Here is an 11060-nt window from a genome sequence, read left to right on the forward strand (position 1 = left end):
GTTCATACCTCTAACTTAGCATTTTCAGATCATTTACTGTAGAAATCAAGTTTTAGAGCATTTATGGTGTTGCATTTCTGCATTTGCATATATTGGATGAAAACAGGTGCTAAAGAGCCAAAAATGGGGAAAAACAAGGACAACTCGAGCATGTACCCGAAGGAGCCATCGAGCTACAAGAACAAGTCCGAACCCCAACACGATCGAAGAGGATCCAAGAGCGCGAAGAGCAACCCGAAGATCCACCCGAGGAGTTACCCGACTTAAGCCTCGTGTACCCCATCGAGTAGAACATCGGGCAGGTCTGGGAAGCTAGGTCAAATGGGTTTCCATATATAAATCCCCTCTTTCCCTAGCTCGCAAACGAGCACGCCGCAGACCCTCAAACCAGAGAGCGATAGCTTCTGGGAGAGAACTGAGTGACTCAACATATTTTCTTGTTTTTATACTTTTATTTTATAGTTTTTCTTAGATCTTTATCCCATACTCTTTTCTACTCTACTCTATCTTTTTAATAATGTCATTTTCGTTTATTTTCATGGCTTTATCATTCGTTTCTATGTCTGAGTAGTGTAGCAAAGTTTCTAGGGATGGGATAGATGATTAGGTATTCTTGATCGGTTAGGATGCTTTAGTTGATTGTTATGATTGATAAATTTTCTTCTAGGTTGATGTTCTTAATGCGGTCAACAGACCGAAAGGTTGAGATTAGATCTAGGGCGTTTACAATGCTACAGGCCGAAAGGAGTAGATAAAAATGCTTGATTAGGTCAATGCTAGAGGTATACTTAACTTTGAGTGACAAAATCAGATAAGTCTAAGTAAAATGACAAAAATGAATTGTTCTTAATGTCTGCTTGTTCATATTGCTGGTGAGACAGTGTGGTAGTATGTTCAAGGTTGATTGTTATTAGTGCGACAGTGTGGTGACAAGGTTTTAGCGGTTCATTGTCTAGGAAATAATTGCTTGAGGCATGTAAGGCATCTGTATTGGTCTAGAACACTTAGGATTCGATTACCCCCATTCTTAGGAACTTTCGTATTTCATTTCTTGCATTTTCCTTACTTACTCGACCACTTACCCGATCAGGTACACGATAACCTGCATCGAGTAACACGTCGAGCTGTTCATAGTTCACTAGCATACTCGATCACCCCACTCGATCCTGTACTCGATTGCTTGCATCGAGTGCTTAGGTTGTGTGGTTTACTTGTTTATATTCTTTTACTTTGTTCATATTAGGACTGTTAGAACCAAAACCCCACTATTGCTTGGCTTGACTTGTTTGATTCTGATTGCATCCTATCTGCTAGCATAATAACAACCATTTGGATTGATAACCCTTTGTACTACAACTGCATAGGGAATTGATACTCTTGGTAAAAACTAGTCTATCACTGCAAACCACAAACAACAATTGAGATGCATAAGTATTATCATAAATACTTAGTGAGGCAATCCTCCCATCTACTGGGCTATACACACAAGCAACTGAGACTCTCTTGTTAAGACAAACAAACAAAACACAACAACACATGAAACCAGGAAAAACAAGTCTCGGATAAGTCAAGTGTCGACCGACGCTAGGTCAGTGTCGATTGATGCTAGCATAACCATGGTGTTGACCGACACCAGTAGGTGTCGGTCGACACTGCCTTCGGAGACGCGAACTGCACGAATCCGAACAACGAACCTCCGTTTCGAATCGCCTCCAATCCATCCCAAACTCTCCCAAACGCCTCAGGAATCTATGGAAACACGAAACCAACCAACCCAAGCAAGCAAAACACCACAAGCAACAAAGAACAACCAAACAAAAGAGATCTCAGGCTTAGATCATCCATGGTCAAACACTCACCTCTTTTGCAGGAAGATTTGATTGAGAAACGGCAGAAAAAACACATCAAGAAGCTTCTCCTTCGTTTCCAGCAACCACACTCCCTTCCACAGCAACAGATCTCACCAAAAACCACAAAGAAAAAGCCAAAATCTCTCAAGAACACTCACAAACACTTTCTCTCCTTTTTCTCTCTTTTTTCACTCAACGGTGACCAAAACTACTAAAAACCCTTGACTTGGGTCGCTCCTCTGCTTATATACTTGGTTTAGGCAAACCCATTAAATTAACCAACCCAAAATCGCAAAATAAAACAACCTGGTCGAACCAGAGAAAGTTGGTGTCGATCGACACACCCCTGGTGTCGTTCGACACCCATCCCCAAATCACACTATTTGGTTTGCGGATGTTACATTTAATAACAACACCTCATAAACCAACCAGACTAAACCGGTTCCATTCCAATTCTCGACATAAATTCAAATCATTTATTTTCTCGGGACACGAGCATTACAATAGAAGTGGATATTCAACGATGACATGAAAAACTCCCATCAATCTTCATCACTGAATAATTGTTGCATAAGATTTATTTTATTTTTCTTTGTAAAAAGAAAATAAGATTTAGATTATATTATTATTATTATTATTATTTATTTTTAAAATACATTAAGCTTGAACAAGTAGGATGCTGTTGTAAGCTTGAAGAAACTAGGAGATAAGGTCATGTATATTTAGGAGAATCTAAATATTCATAAGGATAAGGTCAATTATACTTAGGAGGATCTAAAATATATATTTGGGAGTTATCCAATTGGGTTTTGGTTATGTGTTTTCTCTATAAAAAGAGGTGCTAGCTTGTGGCACAACTTATGTGTTTTTGAGCTTAAGGTTTTGAGTATTTTCCTTAAGATTAATAAGAGAGATATTGTTATTGCAGCACTTGTGTTCTATACTTGGTTTCTAAAACTTTGCGAGCCATTGGAGAGCTAACAAACATACTACATACTGGGTTTTTTACAGAATCACACAAACATGACTTTTGTTCAGTTAGTTTATCGCAACAATCTTTAGCCGGTTGTTCTCCTGTGGTCATTGCCGGTACACACACATTACTCCAATACACACATACTACATACTGGGGTTTTTCACATAATCACACAAACATAACTTTTGTTCAGTTAGTTTATCGCAACAATCTTTAGCCGGTTGTTCTCCTGTTCTCTTGTGTTTATCCCAACAATCTTTTGCTTTCAATTTTTTTTTTCTTTTTTTTTTCTAAGTTATATGTTATTCAGATAATTACCATTGTGTATATTTTGCACGGTTCTAGGTCAAGTTGGTCTTATCTCGTTAAAAAAACACTCAACCAGTCAACCATTTGCAAATCATGCAAGATAAAGTGAAGGTCATGACTCATGTTCAATAAGTGCTCACACATATGTCGAGTGTATATGTAAGTTTGCATTGTGATTCATCCGTTAAAGTATAAAGAGAATTTTCCAAATGAGAAACATGTGACTCAAAAGTAGAGAACCTGTCATCTAAATTTAAAAGCAAAAAATAATAACAAAAGTAGAGTAACTGCCATATAAAAAGAGCCTTTTAAAAAAAGAACAAAAAAAATATCATATAAATTTAAGATAATTCAATGAATATGTCTGTAAATCATCAAAATATCCCTATTATTTTAGTACTTAATCATGATAATATAGTTTTAATATATATATATATATAGGCGTTGTTCGTTTCATTGCCGCATCTACCTGCGGCTGCAGCAAACGCATATACTTTTGTTTGTTTGTTTGTCGTAGATGACGTTGTGGTAAACACTGTGTTTTGCGACTAAAAATTTTGGATGTCGATTTAATTCAGCGGCTAAAATTTTTATGTTTGCAACATTCGCTGCCGCTATCTATCGTTTGCGCAAACCCAGTCACCAATGAATCGATGGTTATACTGAAAAATCACGACTATTGATAGACAGTTTGTAACACTACAACAAATATTCACATTGATAGCACATAACTATAGCTCATTTTTCACAACTGCTATGAAAGAGTAACTTTTTTTTCGATTACTCTATAATAGCACTAAAATAATGCAAAGAAACAAAATCATTGGGGGGAAACCTAAAATCACATATTCCGCCAACATTTGCTCGAAAATATTGACTTAAGCGCTATAACTTAGAAAATATTCACTTAAGCGCCATAACTTTTCCTTTCTTTTACATTGGTTTGGAGACAAAAAAAAAAAGGTTTGGACAAAAAAAAAACAGTTCGTGAGGAAACCATCCTCCTCGCAGATCTACTCCGCCACTATTGCTGAACCGTCTCTCCCACCCTCTTTAATCTTATCCTTCTCATCCATCTCCCATTCCATCGACCATCTCCCATTCCGTCGACCCAGCTCACCCAAACCCTAAATCGAAATTTTGGTTGATTTAGGGTTTATGCCTCATCTTCCTTGTCTCTCTCTCACCTTGTTGGCTCTCTCAATGAGGAGCTTGATTCCGATTTAGGGTTTATGCTCATCTTCCTCATTTCTCCTTTTCTCTCTCCGTAGCCAGCCATTACCATGGCTTCTCGAGCTATACTCGATTCTGCTTTGTATCAACTCACTCCTACTTACACCAGGTCTCATCTCACTTCTGATTCAATTTTCTTTGTTTGATTTTCTTTTGTTGGTTGAATTGTGTTTTGAATTTTTGGTTTGATTGTGTTTTTAAAGATTCGATCTGGTGCTCTTCTGTGGGAGTAAGAAGGAGAAGCTAGCTTCTTGATCTTTGAACCTTTCGTCTCTCATCTCAAATTCGCTAGAGATCAGATCTCTAGAGGCGGTTACTCCATCTTTCTTCATCCTCCTTCTCACTCTCCTTATTACCAAATTCACTTTTGATCGGTAATTTCAATTCCCTGAATCCCGATTCTTCAATTTTTTTGTTGACAATTTCTAAATTCAGATTCTAATTATGTCAATTTTGTTTGCATTAATGGTGTGTGTGTGAGTAGAAGAAGATCTTGATAAGACAATTGTGAAATTGTTGCTGATTACGTTTCTTTGATTTTGTAGATTTGTGAGATTTGTAAACACGCCTGTGATTATCGAGAGATTTGCTACTCTGGAGAAAGAAATTGAGCATTCTATTCAAGCTAATGAAATCGCCAATGCTGCTGCTGATGCTGAGCAATTACAAACACAAATGGTGATGCTAATTCTGGAGTAAGTAGTAATCTAAGGAAGTTGAAAGAGTCATTCAAGGTAAACTTGTGGTTTCGAGTTGTATTGTGTCTTCTTGAAACACGGAGGACATTGCTTCTGTAGGATTCCGATAAGTTTTTGTGGTTGCAGAGAAAGTCATGCAGTAGATACAGAGTCACTATGTGTTCTAGCCCGAAAGCTGGTCTGGTCTGTTTGCATTGATCTTCACATTTTGGACTATGGAGGGTAGCTTTACTTGGCTGCATTTCTTCTTCATGTGTACGTTCTTGTTGTAACAATGATCTTTTATGTGTATTTTGTTGCTCACTCTCTAATATGAACTTGGTTTTTTTTTTCAGAGCCCAAGTTGTTGTAAAGGAGATTGAAAAGTTATTTTTTTCAGAAAACCACATGTTAGAATATTTCATTACATTTATATGACACCTCTTGTCTTCTAACTCTCTGAATCTTTGACGAATTAGAGATATGGTGCAAGGCAGTGCAAGTGTGGATCGGAGGACCTTGCTCTGTCCATGACAGCAACTCTTGCTCACTCTCGGAACAACCTGTAAGTGGTAACATTTTTTTCCTTCTTCTTTTTATCTGAGTCATTGCTTGACCTACTTAGTAGGAGTTGCTCATGCTTCATTTGAGATTGCTAAGCAATGGTGCGGTTAACTTTGTTCTGTTGACAAGCCAACTATCTTGGAGGTAAATAAACCCTAGATAATTGCATAAAACTTCCAACTAACTTAGAAATGATGAAATAGTTTTGTGTATAGAGGTATTGTAGATTGTTTCTCGAGGACATACAGAGAATCTGGATTATATAACTATGGTTTTTGTTTGCAACTACATCAGCGATTTTACTTACTTAAACTTGTTCTTATTTAGGTCAATGGAGATGGAAAGTATGAGCGGATAAGTGGAACAAGCCTTTGGTGGAGGCACAGTTTTAGGTCTTGGTGGAGGCACAATTTTAGCCAAAAGAAGCCTTATGATCTTAGCAAAGCAACGATGCGCAAGAAAATAAGGTTTGTATTTTCAATTTTAATCAGAACCGGTTTAGTACTTTGGTGGATAACCCAAACTTAAATTCAGAAATCAGAACCACCATAAATAGTCCTCCTCTCTGTCTGTTCTCTCAGTCGATCTAATGTGGGTGTGTGAAGCTTTTTCTGATTCCGCTTGAGAAATCCAAAATTCGATTCTTGTTTTTGGTTGATTTAGGTTCACTGTTTCTCCCGAGGAGATTGATGATGATACATCAGAGATTCCATCCCCGTGGGTTCATCTTCTTCCTCTTCTGTACTCTTTCATATGTTTCAATCTACTCTTTAGTTGTTTAATTCACATATCTACAGGCCAAAGAAAACTTACAAGGATCCCGACGGTGGAAGGCAACAGTTCTTACTGGAACTTGAATTCATTCAATGTCTCGCCAATCCTACTTACATCCACTGTTAGTTTCTCTTCTTCTTTTCCCTTCTATAGTTTATGAGGATTCGTTCTAGGGTTTAGTCTTTGTGCTTTTTTAAGTGTTTGCCCTTATCCTTTGGGTTATGCTGTTTTGTAGACCTGGCACAGAATCAGTATTTTGAAGATGAAGCATTTATTGAATACTTGAACTATCTTCAATATTGGCAGCGACCAGAGTACATCAAGTTCATAATGTGAGTTGGAATATCTTATTGGAAGTTTTGGTAGTCATATGAAGGTTTGGAATATATCTTATTGCTCTGCTTGTTTTATCCGTTTCATTATGTTTTTGTGTTTATGTCTTGGTATAGGTTCCCACATTGCCCATATCTGTTAGTTGTCTATTTGAACATGTTGTAACGTTAAATAATAAGTTTTGTAGGTTTCCGCTCATGTATAGGTAACACTTACAATTTATGGTTTATTTATCTCTATGTGATTGCTATTTGCTTATAGGGTTAATGGCATATTGTGGCTTCTCACGATTCTTTTGTTTCATATGAGCAGATACATATGGAGAGGATAACTAACATGTCTTTTTCATATATTCAAAGTGAACTAGTAGCTGTTCATTGGACTGTTTCTAGAAACGCTAAGTGAGCAGCTAAAAGAGAGCCTTTGCTACAAGTAAGAAAGGCTTGGATGGGTTACATGTACATGTCAAATAGTGTTTCTATTCTTTTTAATGTTAATTTTATTTTGTTTTAGACTTGGTGACACTTTGTTATGTAAGACTTATTTTGGTTAATGTAATTTATGTTATGTATGTTGATTATTTTATGAAATGTAAAAATATAAATATATTTAAATAAATTTTGAAAAAAAAATTATAATAATAAATAAAACAGCATGAATTTTGAGATCCAATAAAATATATTATAGCATTCAATTAGTGCTATGATATAATTACGGTAAAAACTCCTAACATAGCGTGTAAAATGTCTTATAACATCATCTTTAAAAATTTGAAAAACAGGTTAACATAGCATTTCTGTACTGCTATGGTATAATACTATATCATAGCATATGAATTCTGCGCTATCATATGTGAGGTACCTAAAATAACAGTGGCCCAACATAGCGTTTGTAAAAGAGCTATGAATTACATATTATAGCGTTTCTCTCGTGCTAACAGTGTACATATTTGTTGTAGTGTAAGATAACATAAAATTGTTGGAGCACAATTGGTTGTTAATGATTTTGATTTGTTCCAAAGGTTGTATGTTCAAATTTTTTTAAGGATAATCTGTATATGAAATAAACTACCTTGTCCAATTTATTCCCCAATTGTCAAATCATCCCATAAAATTTCATATTCCAAGCATTCGCTATCTGTATCAATTATAAAGATGTAATATTTATAAATAAATTACAGATTTCCTTCAATTTTTTTTTAAAGAGAAAATGTTCAAAAAGATGTTTTTTTTTTGTTTTGCATTTATTTGTATTGTAGGGTTAAGTTATAAAAAATAAATTACGCGAATATTTTTTTGCACCGAATTCTTTATTTTATGTAATTTTATGGATTAAAAATTGGTTTTGTTGTTTTCTTATTTAAACTCTGAAAAATAAGATAGATAGAAAATATAGAGAAGTGGAGAAACGTGTGTGCTGTGTTTCGGCATCAGTGTGGATCACTATATATTAACTCCCTATCGTATCATCATCATTCATTATCATCGAATCATTTGTTACATAATGATTTTTTAAAATACTTCTTATTATTATTTCTTATTATCATCATAGAGATTAATAACTTGTTCTAGAAATATCTCAAACTTCTAACAAGTAGGATAAGGAACAGTACAAGCCTCCAACGTTTTACGAGCGTTTGGAGAACTAACATACGAACTATACAGCGGATTTTTAATGTAGGAACACAAACAAGATTCCTGCTCTTTGAGTTTCGTGCAACATTGTGTAGATGGTGCGTCTCCTGATGTCATTGCTGGTAAGCATGAACTAAGTTCCGTCGCAGAACACGTCACATTAATCACTTCTTCTCCGGAACCTTCGACCACAGTTGATCTGATCGAATTTGGAAATATTATGGCACCAATCAGGAACACAATGAACACTACCGCTGTGAACTTCATCTCTTGAAAACCTAACCAACTTTTCTCAACTCTCAAAGTTTTTTTTTTGTTTCTGTTCTTTAAGTGTATTTAAGAATTGTTTGAGATTTCTAGGATGGTGAAACAGGTTATATATAGATGTGGTTGTAACGGACAAGATTTCAAGACTCTTGTCTCATTAAGAAACTTTCATACATTTGTCCATCATGCATGTAAAGGTACGTGACAAATCATGTTGCATAAATGCTCAGAAACGTATCAAGCGTTTGTACGTCCGTTAAAGTACATACTAATTTACAAATCATCTTACATCGTAAATGTTAAATAGCTCATTCACATGATAAATCAGAGCAGTATCTATACTATTAAAGTAGAAGTACTCCCTATACTCAAATTGGACCATGACTTTGTTTTGATACGATTTTCATTAAAAATGATTAGAGAATCACTTAATTTAACTAAATTAACCCATATTTATAATTTATCTAAATGACCATTATACCCCTTGCTCGACCACTTAATTACAACCGGGTCGGGACGCGGATCCTCTTTAACCCGGAAATAGAAGAAATAAAACTCACAGATCTGTTTGTACTCCAGGTTTATAATATTCAGATCTTGTATGTTGTTTGGTTCAAATCAACTTAATAAAATTAAATAAAAACAAATCATCATTTAATTTAGATTTTTCAATATTTTCTCAACGAAATTATAGTAACTAATTATGATTAGTATAGATGGAAAGAATAAAAAATGCAGAAATTATATATATGTAAAGTTGTAAACTAATTTACAGAAAATGTATACTGTATATCCCACATCGACTAAATATTTTGGAATATGGTTCATAACCACTATAAATATATGACTAATATGTTTTGAGTACAAATGAGCAGGAAGTTTGATTTATCAGGTATCCAAATTTAATAGTTTAATTTGGTTCTATATTTGAGCATATTTAAACTTTAAAAAAATAAACATATTATAATATATTTACGTTTTTCAAAAAAGTTTAAGAGATTATAAATATTTAAATTTTTATAGAATGTTTAAATTATTATAAATATTTGAACTCCGTCGAAAGTTTAAAATATTATAATATATTTAAGTCTATAAAATATTTAAGTAATATTTATATTTTTACTCTTAAAAATTTTTAAATATAAAAAAAGTTTGAGTTAAACCCGTTAAAACATGTATTTTTATCAAACTATAAATTAAATTGGTTTTCTACAATTTTGCTGAGATTTGATATATCAATATTAACTTCTAAATAATAACCTAAATATACCTAATCTCACTATAAATACAATGGTTTCCTACCCATTGAAATATCTCAAACTAAAATTTAACAAGCAACTTCTCCTCTTTTGACGACAAACCAAAATAAAAACAAATTCATCCTCTTACAACACTACTATCTGATATTGCGGTGTGTCTATCCTCTTACAAAACTACTATCCGATATTGCGGAGTGTCTATTCTCTTACAAAATTACTATTCAATATTGCGGTGTGTCTGATTCTGTGAAAAACTACATTTTACAAACAACTTACTCTATTAAGATTTCCAATTTACTGTATAACCCAAATATACAAATAAACACTATATAAACAAAGAAAATAAGTCAAAATAAAAAACTACATTACAAAAATACAAATTACAAAAAAATAACTAACAAAATATATAATCTCGTGCTGTAGCAAGAGGTATCACCTAGTATATATATATTAAAACATCATTTTGATTGACTAAATAAGATAATTTAATAAATTTTGTGTTGAAAAGAATTAATCATTAGCATAGACCTCATCCCATGGCAACTATTTTTTAGTTAGGAACCACAAAAAAACTACAAATTTGGTTAATAGCCGCGATAGTTACACGTTCTAATANCCCATTGAAATATCTCAAACTAAAATTTAACAAGCAACTTCTCCTCTTTTGACGACAAACCAAAATAAAAACAAATTCATCCTCTTACAACACTACTATCTGATATTGCGGTGTGTCTATCCTCTTACAAAACTACTATCCGATATTGCGGAGTGTCTATTCTCTTACAAAATTACTATTCAATATTGCGGTGTGTCTGATTCTGTGAAAAACTACATTTTACAAACAACTTACTCTATTAAGATTTCCAATTTACTGTATAACCCAAATATACAAATAAACACTATATAAACAAAGAAAATAAGTCAAAATAAAAAACTACATTACAAAAATACAAATTACAAAAAAATAACTAACAAAATATATAATCTCGTGCTGTAGCAAGAGGTATCACCTAGTATATATATATTAAAACATCATTTTGATTGACTAAATAAGATAATTTAATAAATTTTGTGTTGAAAAGAATTAATCATTAGCATAGACCTCATCCCATGGCAACTATTTTTTAGTTAGGAACCACAAAAAAACTACAAATTTGGTTAATAGCCGCGATAGTTACACGTTC

The 11060-nt window shown here is 33.8% G+C and overlaps 2 protein-coding genes and 1 long non-coding RNA gene across 3 annotated transcripts; 2 read left to right on the forward strand and 1 right to left on the reverse strand.

Annotated features, from left to right (window-relative positions):
* LOC109128179 lies at positions 4919 to 5775 on the forward strand. The gene is made up of 3 exons (XR_002034633.1): positions 4919 to 5102; positions 5193 to 5321; positions 5402 to 5775. It is a non-coding gene; the product is annotated as an uncharacterized LOC109128179 (long non-coding RNA).
* Positions 5830 to 7264, forward strand: LOC104733035 (mediator of RNA polymerase II transcription subunit 31-like). The gene is made up of 5 exons (XM_010452655.2): positions 5830 to 6076; positions 6273 to 6326; positions 6407 to 6504; positions 6619 to 6715; positions 7029 to 7264. The coding sequence occupies exons 1-5, from the start codon at positions 6060 to 6062 to the stop codon at positions 7045 to 7047; spliced, it is 285 nt and encodes a 94-aa protein (XP_010450957.1). The 5' UTR covers positions 5830 to 6059; the 3' UTR covers positions 7048 to 7264.
* LOC104733036 (probable non-specific lipid-transfer protein AKCS9) lies at positions 8234 to 8700 on the reverse strand. The gene has a single exon (XM_010452657.2). It carries the CDS (start codon positions 8615 to 8617, stop codon positions 8303 to 8305), a length of 315 nt encoding a protein of 104 aa, XP_010450959.1. The 5' UTR covers positions 8618 to 8700; the 3' UTR covers positions 8234 to 8302.

Source organism: Camelina sativa, chromosome 12, assembly GCF_000633955.1.
Source record: "Camelina sativa cultivar DH55 chromosome 12, Cs, whole genome shotgun sequence".
In the NCBI taxonomy this organism is placed as follows: Eukaryota; Viridiplantae; Streptophyta; class Magnoliopsida; order Brassicales; family Brassicaceae; genus Camelina; species Camelina sativa.